Raw genomic sequence first — 17,380 nt, forward strand, 5'->3', positions numbered from 1 at the left:
TTAGGGTGAGTACAGAAACTTTTCAGAATTCTCCAAGTCCTCCTAGTGAATCACTGATAATGAGTGTGGTCTTGGGGGCCCCCAACACACTATAGTAAAGATTATAGGATGTTTATACCTAGAAAAACAGGCTACCCAAAGTGATAGTTTTGCTTTGTTGTGACAGATCTTCAAACCAAAACATTTTAGAACTCTTTATAGGTCTTCAAGCTAATCCTATTCTACACCACCATGCTTACTTCAACCCTCCTCACAAGTAACGATCAACTTCTGTAAGATCCCCATAGACCTTACACATGACTGCATAGGATGTCAGCTTCATGCCACAGCTTTAAGTTGCTAGACTCCTACTTATTTAGTCCTGAGTCTGCTCCACATTTTTTTCTTGAGTGGGTGGTAGCTGGGTTCATTGGATTGAAAAGTGCTTGGTTCTGATTGTTCTTAGGTTCTACAGTAGACAAATACTAAGCCAAAACTAAATAGTAAATATGCTGGATACAGTACCAATTTATGTATCTGTCCTCATGGCTTAATTAAAAGGGCCTTTCAAAGCTGACAGGAACATGAATTGAGGATAAAATCTTTTTAGATCACTAGAGCTCTGCTTTCTGGTCATGCCTCAACTTGCAGAGAATAAATTAGTTATTGCCTGTTCTACTTCCTTCCTCCTTTTCCAATCTTCCTTGAGAGTATATCTAGGTAATTTCATATTTAAGGATTGTGTTTCCAAAGTTTTCTTTCAAATGATATTAGCTTTGAAACAGGGAAAACATCACAGTTTGGTATTTAATGTATTTTTAGAGTGGCACAATTCAAACACAAAGGCATAGTGTTCCAGGACTTCTACTGAAACTTCTAGGGAGACCAGTTCCCCACCTTCTAGTAACCTGATCATATAGAACATCTTGGCAGCTTTCTTCTCAATTCTTTTTATGGGTTCCAAGGTACATAACTACTTTTTCAAGACTTCTTTGTGGTTCAACAATGCCATACATGAAGTGGCTATGGTTATATTCCTGATTCATTTTTGGAAGATCTTTCTGATTTGGATTTTTGATTCTCAGATCGAAAGTGAATCTTCTGCTTTATGGGTAAGTTCCTTGAGCAGTTTAATTTACTATGCTGTCAGTATCAAATTATTGATAAAACCTATGTTATTGTTTAGTGTTCCCTTACTTGCTATTTTTACTCACTCATTCATCAAATCTGATGAAGATAGGCTCATGATAAACAGTGCCTCTTCCCTTTAGACCAGTGCCTCCCAGCCTGATTTTTATTTTCAAGCCCTTAAGGAGCCTCTTTGATTACCTATTTTGTTTTCATACCATCCTCACTTGATACTCTTGTGTCCAGGTACACTGTGTCCATATGCATAAAATGAAAACGGTATTTTCACCCCTATTAGAGCCAATTTTCATCCCCTTCCGGAGACATGTGTGCTTAAGATACATATCCTATTGCACATATGTAGCTGAGTACATAAGTAGGTATGTTGTGGTCTACCCTACAAAATATTTATGATAACTGGCCTTTCTCTTTCGGCAGTTTTTTTCTCTAAAAACAAAGCTTAATTAGAAAAACCTTACTAGGTTCTTTTTTCTTAGAGTCAGACACTGTTGGGTTGACACCAATTTTCTTTTTGCTAGAGTTCCCTCGGCAAAGGCTCTCTCTAGAGAAATAGAGTCACGATCGTTTCCCTGTAGCCATTCTCAGGAAGTCGCTTTCTTATAAATTAGGTACAACTCCAGTGGTACATGTTTAACCGTGATTGTTAGTCAACTGGGAATTCTATTGACAAAGTTACCCGGAGTATCTCCAGTGACATTTAAGTTATTTTTTGTGATAATTGCTCCAGAAATGCTGTAGTCATGCCTGTTTTTTGGGGCGCGTTTGTAGTCAATTACAGATTTTCCTCTGTTATGGCCTTCATTCTAACGCATCCAAGTATTAAAAGAAGTTAACAAAAGAAGGATAATTAGCTAATTAGCAGTATTTGTTGAGTGCTTACTCTTTAAATACACTGTTCCGTGGCTAAATAATAAGTAGTTGGTGGTTAGAAGCAAGAAGAAAAATAGAAGAAAATTAGTTCTCACTTCACACAAGTTTATTTAGCCTTTAACATTAAAAATTGAATAACATAGTATTTCTCAACTGTCGCTGCTGCAGGAGACAAACTCTGGAATGCACTTCTCATGCTAGGAAATTTACATCTGTAATTTAGATTCAGGATCAAACATATAAATTGAACACCTTTTGTAGAATTACCCAGCGTTCCAGCCTAATAAATTAATGAGGTGATCACTGCTATATATAAATAGGAAAGGGAAATACAAAACCAATAAAAATCTAAGCACACACCATGCAAATCCCATTAGAGGAAAAGAGTAGAAACTTACTTCTACTCGTAAAAAGAAATATAAATAAACAGAAAATGTGATTACTACGTATTTATGATGATCCCTTATACTTTTAAAAGGCTTCGATGTTATAATTACACCTATTGAGAGTTAGGCAAGAAAGATTTAATATCATCATTTTATAGATTAAGAAATAGGTATCAACCAATCTTAGTAACTTTCAAATCTCTGCAACTGTTTCATTTTCTTTCTTCCTTCTTTTTTATGTATGAGTCGCTGTCAGCTTCTTATTGATTGATGGAAAAAATAACAGAAGTGAGGCTGATATTAAATAGTTGCAAGTTATAAGAAGATAATAAAGGAAAAGACAAAGATGTTACAAGTGATTACTGCAGGAGAATGATTTCTATCAGGGGAACCAGGATCCCAGCTTTGCTAAGAAAGTGAAGAAGAACCTTGAAAACTGCCTAGCATGCAAAGGGCCAGGGCCAGGGGTAAGGTTTTCCCACCCTTCTAAATAGACTCTGAAATTCCAGAAAGAGCTTGGTGCCCCCAAGGAATGTAATTCAGGCTAGAAGACAGGAACTGAAGCTCCAGAACATTCTGGGAAGATAACCCAAGGTCAGATCACATAAGCTGGTTGGCCAGTAAGGACTTAATGGAAAGTGCAGTAGAAAACCCAAAGCAAAGCACACGAAAATACACACTTTGATTTCTAATCTTTAACTTCACTATTTATCTTTCTGTTATAAGACTTTGATAAAATAAAAGCACATGTTACAACCTAGATCAAGGTCAGTTTATATTATGTATCAGAGTCTGTAATCCAACGGCCTTTGAATGGATAACATGACACCAAACTTCAAAAGCCCAATTTTTAGCATGTGGCACTTAAATAAATACCAAAAGTCCGACCAGCATTTACATTAAACTGACTTATATATCTGGGAATGCTTCCCTCTTGTAACTCACAAGAAGATAGAGAAATTTCAAAAATGTTAATAATGTATAAAAATTAGTAAGTATTTTCATGTCTTGAGCTAACATTGTTTTCATATTTTGAAATATAATGAGGATGATGTTCACTAATATCATTGAGTAAACAAGATATAACAGATATAACAGAATATCTGTAAAATCGATAGCAGTTGATACATACTAATTTCATTTACCTCTTTTCAAATTAGGAAATCTTTTTTTCTTTGATTAAAGAAATTTTAAATTAGGAATTATTTTAAAGCACCAGAAAAGTACACGTGACATTTATCCACTACCCATAACCTTGAGGTTGAAAACTATTAACATTTCTCATGTGTGTTTCAGATATATTTTAAAGGAATATTTAGGCATATTTGAATTTTACTTTATGTCTATCCTAGTCCCTTCCCCTTTTCTCTAGAGTTAACTAGTCTCTGAAATTCTAGATATCAGTGTATTTAAAAATCTTTAATTTATGTAAGTGTGTGTCCACACAATATGAAACTGTTTTATGTCTTACAATGTCACACAAATGACAGCACAATGACATTGGTTTTCCTCACCTCACCTGAAGTTTCTGAGATTTATCAATGCTTAGGCATGAGGACCTATTTTCACTGGAACAGCTCTTTTATCATATTTCATGAGTGTATTGCACTTCATTTTTCTTACTGATATATGGATATTTCAATTTTTTTCTAATTTTTTTTAAAGATTTTATTTATTTATCTGACAGAGAGAGATCACAAGTAGGCAGAGAGGCAGGCAGAGAGAGAGAGGAGGAAGCAGGCTCCCTGCTGAGCAGAGAGCCCGATGCGGGACTCGATCCCAGGACCCTGAGATCATGACCTGAGCCGAAGGCAGCGGCTTAACCCACTGAGCCACCCAGGCGCCCAATTTTTTTCTAATTTTTAAAACAATTATGTATATGGTGGACATCTTTTCTTTGCTTCTTTCTGCACAGTGTACAAGTTTCTTTAGCGTGAATGTCTAGATGTGGAGTTGTTGAGTGACAGACTTCATTATCTTAATGATACCAGATACCCTACTGTACTCCTCAGGTCATAGTATTAATTTACCCAAATGACAGCAGCATTTCTCTTGGTTTTCACCAGGATTTAATATTATTTGCTATCTCCCCATTTAAAGTTTTATCCTATATTCTTCAATAATCTTCTTGAAAAGTATCTCCACTTAAAAATACTTATTTCTAAGTATCATATAGTTTTTGTTCCTATTTGGAATATTTTCATTCTACTTTCTAATTGGTTATCCCTGACATAGAAATGCTACTGTTTTTTATAGACAGATTCTTGCATTCTTTGAGTCACTGGAATGCTCTTCTGGTTTCAATATTCTCCTTACTAAAGAATGTACATCATCAAGCAGTATTTTCAATACAGTTGGACTGACAATGGCAAACACACATCATGATATTTGTCTCTTGCACATATTATGATATGATATATGCAATAAAAACATATCTAACACATATAAGACTTTTTCTCTCAATCTTGACTCATGGGCAAGTTGCCTACTGGGAGCTTAGGCAGTAGATTTCTTTTCTATCTTCCTCAAATAGAAAATATTGAATTTTCTTTAATTCTTGACAATTCTTCTTTTCATCATTTTTGGATATTCTTTCTCATCTGTTTCATCTAGTCTCTTCTTTGGAAACTCCTGTTACTTTTGTTAAATTTTATCCTTCTATGAGCCAAACCACTTAGCATCTCATGTTTTCATGTCTTTACTTCCTACGTCAATGAATAGGTGATATCCTCAAGTCTGCATTTCTAATACTCTATTAAGCAGTTTCTAATCTTCTGCTCAGCCCATTCACTGAATTTTAAATTTCAACCGTATACAGTTTTTATTTCTAGAAGTAAATGATATTGAATTATTTTCCAAAGCTGCTTATTTATTTTAATATAGGACCCTATTTTGTACTGTTTTCTCATTCTTTTTTATTCTTTTATCTTCACATGTTTTATGATTATACATTTTCATGTATTTTATGATTAATACAATAAAAGTATATACTTTACTGTTTATATGAATTCTTGCAAACTATATTATTCTTCTAGTTCTTGGTGTACAAATATTCTGACTTCTGTGGCTCCTGATTTTGTTTTGTAGTTATTTTTCTATTGTGCAGTGTACTGCTTTATGGCAAGTTCATCATCAGTTGAGGCGGCACCTTCTTTCCTGTGGGAATACCACTTGCCTGACATGTTGAAGAATTCTAACATAAAGGGAGAATAAAACTGACCCCATTCCCATGTGGTACAGAGGTTTGGGTGTTTGCTTCCTCACTGCACACTAATTTTTCCCCGCCTAGAGCCCCAAAGGAGAAAGAAAATTTCTGTTGCCACCACCAGCTTGCAGGTGGAATTTTTTAGTGCCTGTTTCACTGTAAGGGGACAATTCTAGAGTCTAAGCGTAAGTGAACTCAATTTTAATTTCCTTCCTTGAGTACAAAACTCAATGTCAAGTCCTAGAGAGGCCATTAAAACGTCCAACCTTATTTCCATTTGTAGATTAGGACCAGCGTCCTACTTCCCCACCCCATGACCTTTGTTGTTCAGCTCTGCTTGGGCTTATTCTTGTTAACTTAGGTTTCTCTTTTGGGTCTGACATATAGAAATTTCCTTCTCTTTCCGAATCAACATAATTACAAATTTATTTACTCTGTTTCATCCAGCATACTTGTATTGGAAGTGAAAGAAGTGGTGTCCCTTTTTCTCAGTATATCCTGATAGAATGTTACCCACTTAAAATTTATAATAGAAGTATATATAGGCCCAAGACTTCATAACCAAGTGCTTTCTTAAAGTATCTACATACGTCAGTAAGGACAAAATTTCTTCCTAATGAAAATTATTAAAAAAAAAATTACATGTTATAATGTGACCAAATAAATGTGTACGTGTTTACTGGTTAATACGCATTTTGGAAATGAGCATTTATATTGATACCATTTTATTTGAATTTAAGTCTCCAGTATCTCAGCTTCTCAATGAAGTATTACTTGTTAAATACCATTTTAATAGATCCATATTGTTTCAAATAACCAGCAGACACACTTATGTCTCATCATGTTTTTGTAAAAAAGAATGGCCTTCCACATTTCTCTCTACATTAATAAATGTCTGTTCAGTATTTAAATTGCATACATATTTTGTTGGAATACTGTGTATTTATTATTCTTTTAAACAAGAGATTATAGGTACTTAATTATAGTGCATTACATGCATGCATATTATGATAGAATTCACATTCTGTATGCATATAATTAGTGATTTTTAAAACTATGTGGATGTCTATTGAAATCTGTTTTCTGCAAGTTTTTATCCTAAAAGAAAAAAAAAAAACATTAAGTTTTATCTAAGCGGTTATAGTCATCTATTTAAAATGTCACACAGTTGAAAGGCAACTCTTTTAATGATGCTACTTACTTATTTATTCTTTTATTATTTCTTAATTGCTATTTATTGTCTTTTAACTGTCTGTGTAGAGCTTCAGATGTGTTTGTAAGAGGGATGGTTCTTCTTTTTTGTTTTTTTTTAATATATATTTATTTATTTATTTGACAGAGAGAGACATGTTGAGAGAACAGAAGTAGAGGGAGTGGAAGGGGGAGAAGCAGTCTCCCTGCTGAGCAGGAAGCCTGATGTGGGACTCATTCCCAGTGTCCTGGGATCATGACCCAAGCCCAAGGCAGCCATTTAACCACTAAGCCACCCAGGCACCTCAAAAGGGATGGTTCTTAACTGGGACTGTAATTGCTCAGTATAAGACAGAGGCAGACAGAGAGCTAGCAGAGTGCAGGCAGCGGCTCAAGTTCTCCCTCTGAGTCCTCCTAGTGGCTATAGCTCTTCTTCTAGCCTTTCTCTCTTTATTTACCAAAGAAAGGAAAAAAATGAGGCCTGCATCTTTCCCTCACTTGTTACTCTTTCCTTGCAAATACTAGACATTTCCAGTGTATGAACAGTAGGTATATAAAAACATTCCTTTTCTTTTTTCCCATTTGATGTCCTGTATTCTAGAGACTGCAGAGATTTCCCTTCCATTCTAAGCTCAGCTTTGCCTGTCCTTTATTTGAACAAGTGATAAAACTCAGAGATTTCCGTGGAGTTTTGTAAGAGAAATAAAATGCACACAAGCAACATTTTGGTAAATATCAGAGAAGATGAACTAAGCCTATAGGATTGTCCAAAAAGACACACAGAGTGAAGAGCAGAGGTCTCCTTAAACAAGTGATCATACACAGACAGCAACACAGTCTTGGTCTGTGCTACAGCAATTTGTTATTTCAAGTAATATTGGAATAAAATGTCCTATATCTAGGAAATTTACTATGTTCCAGTATATGACAGTTTTTACTATAGATTATGGACTTTCTGCCAGTTTACAGAGACAGGAGTTGTGTAGTTTCAGTAGGCAGAAAAAACACCTAAATGACCCATGATACAGATACACTTATTATGTAACTATTATAATATTTAGCCTGTTATGTCAGACATTCTTGTCCCAATCAATATACACTTCACATTAATACTAATATTTACCTCTTGTGTTATACTTTAATGTTTATATGCACATAAACATATAACAAATGGAAGTATATAATTTCATGTAATTTATAGCTTCCTAGATAAGACTAATGATTTAATAAAGGTTCTTAAAAAGGTTCCAACCATGATTGAGAGCAAAGGAAAAAAAAAAAGTAACATTCATTTTTATATCAGTATGGCATTCTAACTTTTTCAGTGTATTCTGTCAACTAATGTAGATAACACAGCTTAACCCCAGTGTTTTGGAACTGATTAGCACAGCTAAATAAAATCAGTTCTGTCATTTTAGACTTGTGCATGCCTCTGTTTCCTCTATGCATACAAGCTGTGGTTGTAATGCCTCCCTCAGTGTTCACATGATGAGCTATTAGCTGAGTATGTACCACAAATAAAGTCATATTTCTGAAAGTACTCTTAGGAGGAAAAATTGAGACTTTAATCAATTCCACTAGGTTTCTTACATTTTTGGTAATAAAACAGAAGAATCTGAATATAGTATTTTCAGACAATCTGGGTCTAAACTTCAAAAGATTACCTAAAACGTATGTTTTTTTAGAATGTAACCCTTGGCAGGATTATTTTCAGAGGTAGATGCAAAGCTATGGAAGGTTTGAGTGTATTGCTGCTGTTTGTAATGCTATTTTTCAATTTACAGACTAGCTGGGTAATGAGGGAAAGGGGTTTTTGCTATGAAGTGACACCTCTTCCTAGAGTGACTGGTCCTTCTTGAGCTGGTAGAATTAGACAAATGGTGGATGTCTGGACATCCTGGTTGTAATGACACTTAAGAGGAAGGCCAATGGTAGGATAGATAGGGGATATTTATAGGAGAAGCTGTTACAATTGACCTAATGTCAAACGGACAGAAGAGAACAGAAAAGAAAGGGAAAAGGACCTTCTGTTTTGAGAGCAGACATTACCAGCAAACACAACACACCTTGCAGTGACAGTGTCCAAAACAAGGGTCTTCATTTGTGCTCCCTGCACCGCTGCAGTTACATGACTTGCATTCTGGGTAGCCAGTGTAGCCTCGGGCACAGCGGTCACAGCTCACGCCTGTGAAGCCAGGTTTGCAATGACAAGACCCAGGTGCCAAACCTATGGGACGACAAACCACGTATTAACAACAAATTAACATATTAACAACAACAACCACATATTAACCACATATTAACACACACAAATTCCTAAAGTTTTCATGATAGTAATATTTATAATTCTTTTTTGACACAAAAACTAATAAAGAAAAGTTAAACCCAAAGGATATAAGGTTTAATTAAAAGTTGACTACAAGTCTCTAACACAGCATCTCTTACAAATCTTTACAAATATAAAGAATGAAAAAAGAAAGATAAAATCTTGAAGCTCCTACCAAAATTGAGGCCACAGAAAAACTGTCACAATGATCAAGGACTTATTTTCATAGCTGATTAATGATACTCAAAGAATAAGCAGCAACCTGTGATACATGTTGCTTCATAGTTTAGACTACCATGAGATGGAAAAAGTGCCTGGTGGGTAAAAATATACAGCTTAAGCCAAAAATTAAACAACAATCATCTAAATATGACATCACTGGGTATAAGAACAACAAAAAGACTGACAATTTGTGGGAATAGATATTTTGAGAACAAGATATAGAGAAAAATGAAAGCAGTTTAAATTTACTTTTCCTTTTTAAATCATCAAAAAACAATTTCTATTCTTCTCTTTGATTAAAAAAATGGAATATGCAGATGAATAAGTAAAGTTATTGACTTTCAAAATCTGGAAGAGTGTAAGAGCAAAACAGCAAAATATAGCCCACACAAGAAAGGAAAGGAGGGAAGAAAGAAGCATTACAAGGGGAAACACACAGCAGGATGGGAAGAAGACTGTCAAACCCACATGCTAATCTTATGCCATATGTTCGTGGTCTTACTGCTTCTGTTAAAACTATGTGTGGAGAACTTTTAGAAGTCTACTTCACTGAAGGGCATTTCTCCAGCGGGTAAGTGAGGGTGGAACCCTTGTGGGGACAGTGTGCTCTCAGGATCCATGGGGTCACAGAAAGACACAAAAAGTGTCTGAGTGTGGCAGAGCTCTTAGATATTGGAGCAGGGAAGCCGACTACAGAGACAGCCAAGGAGTGAGCTCTCAGCTTGGGGTTACCTTAAGCTGTGATTTAAGTCACAATCAGACCACTGCTCTTTGAGCAGGGACCCCACAAGTGGCAGATCCAGAGAGACCTCCTCTTTTCTCCTGCATAGGGAGAGGCAAGGGAGTGCGTGGCAAGGATCTGCTGGGATTGAAGACACCAAATGGGGCCGTGTGCCAGAAATAAAAGCATTCAGTCACAGGACAAGTGAGCTCAGAGCATGGCAAGAGACCAGGGAGATGGGAGGGACTGACTGGTTTTCTCTGAGGGTATCCTGAGGAGTGGGGCCACAAGCTCTTGGCTCGTACGGGCCAGAGATTGGGAGGCCGCCATTCTCATTCCCATTATCCAAAGCAGTATGGAGAGCATTCAGAGAACAAAAGATCCCGAGAGCGAACTCGAGCAGATTGCTTTAGCCTGGCCCCTGGCAGAGGTGGTGCAATACCACTTCGGGCAAAAACATTTGAGAATCACAGCCACAGGCCCCTCCCCCATAAGATCAGCAAGAATATCCAGCCAAGACCAAGTGCACTGAACTATGAGAACAGCGGAACTCCACAGCTAGGGGAAAGCAACATATAGAATTCATGGCTTTTTCCCCATGATACTTCAGTCTTGCAAAGTTAAATTTTTTAATTTTATTTTTTTCTTATTATATATGTATTTTTTTTACTTTTCCTCTTTCCTCTTTCAATGTTTTTTAACCAGTTTATCTTAACAATAACTTTTTTTTAAAAATCTTTCAAAATCTTCAAAAATCTCACAAAATCTTCATTGTTATAGCCACATATTATCCCTTCATTGTATTTAACCTTATTTTTTGTATACATATAGACTTTTTCTCTTTAAAATTTTGGGATACAATTTCTTCTAATAAATCAAAATATACCCTAAATCTAGCACATGGCTTTGTTCTAGTCTCCAGCCTGATCACAGTCTCTCCTCATATTTTTTTTCTTTTTCCAACCAACTTATCTTATAAATTCCTTTTATAGACTTTTTAAAAAATTTTTCATCTTTATAGTCATATTCAATCCCTTCATCATGTTTTCCCTTATTTTTGTGTATATATACATTTTTCTTTCCTTAAAATTTTGGAAGGTAGTATCTTCTAAGAGACAAAAATACACCCAAAATCAAGTGGGTGGCTCTGATCTATTTACCAGTCTAATATATATCTATACATATACATATATATATATATATAATTTTTATTTCATTTTACCCCTTTTTTCTCCCCCTAGTTTTGGGTCTCTTCTGATTTTAGTGTACATATATTTCTGGGGTCTTTGCTAACCTTTCAGTATTTTATTCTATCATGCATATATTATTATCAGGATAAAATGACAAGGAGGAAAAACTCACCACAAAAAAAAGAACAAGAGGCAGTACTGATGGCTAGGCAACTAATCAATGCAGACATCGGTAATATGTCAGAACTAGAGTTTAGAATGATGATTATCAAGGTGCTAGCTGGGCCCGAAGAAGGTATGGAAGATATTAGAGTATTACCTTCTGGAGAAATAAAATCCTTTCTGGTGGGGAAAAAGAACAAAAATCTAACCAAGTTGAAATAAAAAAGCTATTAATGAGGTGCAATAAAAAATGGAGGGTCTTACTGCTAAGATAAATGAGGCAGAAAAGAGAATTAGTGATATGGAAGACCAAATGACAGAAAATGAAGAAGCTGAGCAAGGGAGAAAAACAACCACTGGACCATAAGAGGAGAGAATTCAAGAGATAAGTAGTACCATAAGATGAAATGATATTAGAATAATTGGGATCCCATAAGAAGAAAGAGAGGGGAAGAGATATATTGGAGCAAATTATAGCAGAGAATTTCCCTAATACAGTAAAAGGAACACGCATCAAAATCCAGGAGGCAAAGAGAATTGCCCTCAAAATCAATAAAAATAGGTCCATACCCAGTCATCTAGTAGTAAAACGTACAAGTCAGTGAAAAAGAGAAAATCCTGAAAGCAGCTCAGGACAAGAAGTCTGTAACATACAGTGGTAGAAATGTTAGATTGGCGGCAGACTTATCCACAGAGACCTGGCAGGCCAGAAAGAACTGGCATGATATATTCATAGCATTAAATGAGAAAAATATGCAGCTAAGAACACATCCAGCTAGGCTGTCATTGAAAATAGACAGAGAGATAAAAAGCTTCCAGAACAAACAAAAATTAAAAGAATTTGCAAACACCAAACAAGCCCTACAGGAAATACTGAAAGGGATCCTCTAAACAAAGAGAGTGCCTAAAAGTAGTAGACCAGAAATGAGTAGAGATAATATACAGTAAGTCAGTCACCTTACAGGCAATACAATGGCACTAAGTTCATATCTTTCAATAGTTACCCTGAATGTAAATGGGCTAAATGTCCCAATCAAAAGACACAAGGCATCAGAATGGATAAAAAAAATAAGCCTCACCAATATGCTGTCTACAAAAAACTCATTTTATTTATTTTTTTTAAAGATTTTATTTATTTATTTGACAGAGATCACAAGTACGCAGAGAGGCAGGCAGAGAGAGAGAGGGAAGCAGGCTCCCCACCGAGCAGAGAGCCCAATGTGGGGCTTGACCCCAGGACCCTGGGATCATGACCTGAGCTGAAGGCAGAGGCTTTAACCCACTGAGCCACCTAGGTGCCCCGAAACTCATTTTAGACCCAAAGACACCTCCAGATTTAAAGTAAGGGGGTGGAAAACAATTTACCATGCTAATGGACATCAAAAGAAAGTGGGGGTGGCAATCCTTATTATCAGATAAGTTAGATTTTAAGCAAAGGATTATGATTAGAGATGAGGAAAGACAATATATCATACTTAAAGGGTCCATCCAACAAGAAGAACTAACAATTTTAAGTATCTAAGTCCCTAACATGTGAGCGGCCAATGATATAAACCAAATAATAACAAAAACAAAGAAACATAACAACAATAATACAATAATAGCAGGGGACGCTAACCCATTCACTGAAATGGAAAGATCTTCCAAGCAAAAGATCAATAAGGAAATAAAGGCTTTAAATAACACACTGGACCAGATGGATATCACAGATATATTCAGAACATTCTATCTCAAAGCAACAGAATACACATTCTTCTCTAGTGCACATGAAACATTCTCCAGAATATATCACACCCTGGGTCACAAATCAGGTCTCAACTGGTACCAAAAGACTGGGATCATTCCCTATATATTTTAAGACCACAATGCTCTGAAGCTAGAACTCAATCACAAAGGAAAGTTAGAAAGAACTCAAATACATGGAGGCTAAAGAGAATCCTACTAAAGAATGAATGGGTCAACCAGGAAATTAAAGAAGAATTTAAAAATCCATGGAAACAAATGATAATGAAAACACAACTGTTCAAAATCTGTGAGACACAGCAAAGGCAGTACCAAGAGGAAAATATATACTGATACAAGCCTTTCTCAAGTAACAAGAAAGGTCTCAAATACACAACCTAACCCTACACCTAAAGGAGCTGGAGAAAGAACAGCAAAGAAAGCCTAAACCCAGCAGGAGAAGAGAAATCATAAAGATCAGGGCAGAAATCAATGAACTAGAAACCAAAAGAACAGTAGAACAAATCAACGAAACTAGGAGCTGGTTCTTTGAAAGAATTAATAAAACTGATAAACTCCTGACCAAACTTATCAAAAAGGAAAAGAGAAAGGACCAAAATAAAATCATGAATGAAAGAGGAGAGATCACAACCAGCACCAAAGAAATACAAGAACAAGAAATACAAAACAAAAACAAGAAATACAAACAATTATATTATAAGCAACTCTATGCCAGCAAATTTGACAATCTGGAAGAAATGGATGCATTCCTAGAGACATATAAACACCAAAACTGAACCAGGAAAAAATAGAAAACCTGAACAGAGTCATAACCAGTAAGGAGATTTAAACAGTCATCAAAAATCTCCCAACAAGAGCCCAGGGTCAGACAGCTTCCTGGAGGAATTTGACCAAACATTTAAAAAAGAATTAATACCTATTCTCCTGAAACTGTTCCAAAAAACAGAAATGGAAGGAAAACTTCCAAACTCATTTTACAAGGCTAGCATTACCTTGATCCCAAAATCATACAAAGACCACGCAAAAAGGAGAATTACAGACCAATATTCTTAACGAACATGGATGCAAAAATTCTCACCAAAATCCTAGCCAATAGGTTCCAACAGTACATTAAAAGGATTATTCACCATGGCCAAATGGATTTATTCCTGGATTGCATGGTTGGTTCAACATCCGCAAATCAATGAAAGTGATAACAATACATTAATAAAAGAAAGAATAAGAACCATATGATACTCTCAATAGATGCTGAAAAAGCATTTGACAAAGTATAGCATCCTTTCCTGATCAAAACTCTTCAAAGTGTAGGGATAGAGGGTACATACCTCCATATCATCAAAGCCATCTATAAAAAACCCACAGCGAGTATCTTTCTAAATGGGGAAAAACTAAGAGCTTTTCCCCTAAGGTCAGGAACATGGCAGGGATGTCCACTATCACCAGTGCTATTCAACATCATACTAGTAGTCCTAGCCTCGGCAATCAGAAAACAAAAAGAAATTAAAGGCATCCAAATCGGCAAAGAAGAAGTCAAACTATCACTCTTTGCTGATGATATGATACTTTATGTGGAAAACCCAAAAGACTCCACTCCAAAACTGCTAGAACTCATAGAGGAATTCAGTAAAGTGTCAGGATATAAAGTCAATGCACAGAAATCAGTTGCATTTCTATACACCAACAGCAAGAAAGAAGAAAGAGGAATTAAGGAGTTGATACCATTTACAATTGCATCCCAAAGCATGAGATACCTAGGGATAAACCTAAGCAAAGAGCCAAAGAATCTCTACATAGAAAACTGTAAAGTACTCATGAAAGAAATTGAGGAAGACATGAAGAAATGGAAAAACATTCCATGCTCCTGGATTGGAAGAAGAAATATTGTGAAAATGTCTATGCTACCTAAAGCAATCTACACATTTAATATAATCCCTATCAAAATCTCATCCATTTTTTTCAAAGAAGTGGAACAAATAATACTAAAATTTATATGAAACTAGAAAAGACCTTGAATAGCCAGAGGAATGTTGAAAAAGAAAGCCAAAGTTGGTGGCATCACAATTCTAGACTTTAAGCTCTGTTACAAAGCTGTCATCATCAAGGCAGTATGGTACTGGCACAAAAATAGACACATAGATTAGTGGAACAGAATAGAGTGCCCAGGAATAGACCCTCAACTCTATGGTCAACTAATCTTCAACAAAGCAGTAAAGAATGTCCAATGGAAAAAAGACAGTCTCTTCAACAAATGGTGTTGGGAAAATTAGACAGCCACATGGAGAAGAATGAAACTAGACTATTTTCTTACACCACACACAAAAATGGACTCAAAATGGATGAAAGACCTCAATGTGAAACAGGAATCCATGAAAATCTTTGAGAAGAACACAGGCAGCAACCTCTTCTACCTCAGATGCAGCAACTTCTTCCTAGACACATCCCCAGAGGCAAGAGAAGCAAGGTCAAAAATGAACTACTGGAACTTCATCAAGATCAAAAGCTTTTGCAAAGCAAAGGAAACAGTCAACAAAAGCAAAAGATAACTGACAGAATAGAAGAAGATATTAGCAAATGACATATCAGATAAAGGGTGAGTATTCAAAATCTAGAAAGAACTTACCAAATTCAACACCCAAAGAACAAATAATCCAATCAAGAAATGGGCAAAGGACATGAACAGACGTTTCTGCAAAGAAGACATCCAGATGGGCAACGGACATATGAAAAAGTGCTCCACATCACTCGGCATCAGAAAAATACAAATCAAAACCACAATGAGATTCCACTTCACACCAGTCAGAATGGCTAAAATTTCAACGAGTCAGGAAATGACAGATGTTGGAGAGGATGAGGAGAAAGAGGAATCCTTCTACGCTGTTGGTGGGAATGCAAGCTGGTGCAGCCACTCTCGAAAATAGCTGGACGTTCCTCAAAAAGTTGAAGATAGAGATACCCTACAACACAGCCTTTGCACTACTGGGTATTTATCCTAAAGATACAAATGTAGTGACCTGAAGGGCAGATGCACCCGATTGTTCATAGCAGCAATGTCTACAACTATGGAAAGTATGGAAAGAAACTTGATGTCAAACTATGGAAAGAACCTAGATGTCCATCAACATATGAATGGATAAAGAAGATGTGGTATATATATACAATGGAATACTATGCAGCCATCAAATGAAATGAAATCTTGTCATTTGCAATGACATGTATAGAAGTAGAGGGTATTATGCTGAGCGAAATAAGTCAATCAGAGAAAAACAATTATCATATGATCTCTCTGATATGAGGAATTTGAGAGGCAGAGCAGGGTTGATAGGGAGTAGGGAAGGAAAAAATGAAATAAGATGGGATCAGGAGGGAGACAAACCACAAGAGACTCTTAATCTCACAAAACAAACTGAGGGTTGCTGGGGGTGGGGAGATAGGGAGAGGGTAGTTAGGTTATGGACATTGGAGATGGTGTGTAATATGGTGAGTGCTGTGAAATGTGTAAGCCTGATGATTCACAGATCTGTATCCCTGGGACAAATAATACATTATATGTTAATAAAAATAATTTAAATAAAAAACAAAACAAAAACTATGTGTGTATAATGTTTAGAAGAGATATGCAAAATGGTAAGAAAGTTTTTTAAAAAAAAGGAATGTAAATCTACATTAGGAAAGCATATAGAGTTGTAATATTAGTAATGAACAATGTAGAATCCAATGAAAACAAATTCACTAAGGGGCTCCTGGGTGGCTCAGTAGGTTAATTGTCTTCCTTTGACTAGGGTCATGATCCCAGGGACCTGGGATTGAGCCCCAGGGCAGGATCCCTGCTAAGTGGGGTGTCTTCTTCTCCTTCTCCCTCTGCCCCTCTCCCCTTCAACCCTGTGCTAATGCTCTCTATCTCTCAAAAATAAATAAAATCTTTAAAAAAAAATAGATTCATTTGGACAAGACCTCATTTTACAATGATGACAATAAAATAAAAAACACGACTTAAGATATTATATTCATACTCCATAAGAACACTAATTTTAAGTACAAAAATATATAGATAGACAACAAAAGATTTGAGGGCTCAAAGAGAAAGTGGCCAAAAATTAGTGGCTGAGAATGACATTAACCTATTCCTTTCTAATATTTATAGATGAATTAGAAAAAAAAGACATAGAAAAACATGAATCATCTACTATTGTTGAATTACACATCATATTGTATATATATACTTATTGTAGTTCATTA

The 17,380-nt window shown here is 35.9% G+C and overlaps 1 protein-coding gene across 2 annotated transcripts in view; it reads right to left on the bottom strand.

The window, feature by feature from the left end:
• The window catches only part of LAMA2 (laminin subunit alpha 2), a 491,254-nt gene that overhangs the window by 351,423 nt on the left and 122,451 nt on the right, over positions 1 to 17,380 (bottom strand). For both annotated transcript variants that reach the window (XM_044249160.1, XM_044249149.1), the window contains exon 9: positions 8,847 to 9,007. In XM_044249160.1, coding sequence (XP_044105095.1) covers positions 8,847 to 9,007 — 161 coding nt within the window. The remainder of the gene's footprint in view (positions 1 to 8,846; positions 9,008 to 17,380) is intronic.

This window comes from Neovison vison, chromosome 1, assembly GCF_020171115.1.
Source record: "Neovison vison isolate M4711 chromosome 1, ASM_NN_V1, whole genome shotgun sequence".
NCBI classification, from domain to species: Eukaryota; Metazoa; Chordata; class Mammalia; order Carnivora; family Mustelidae; genus Neogale; species Neogale vison.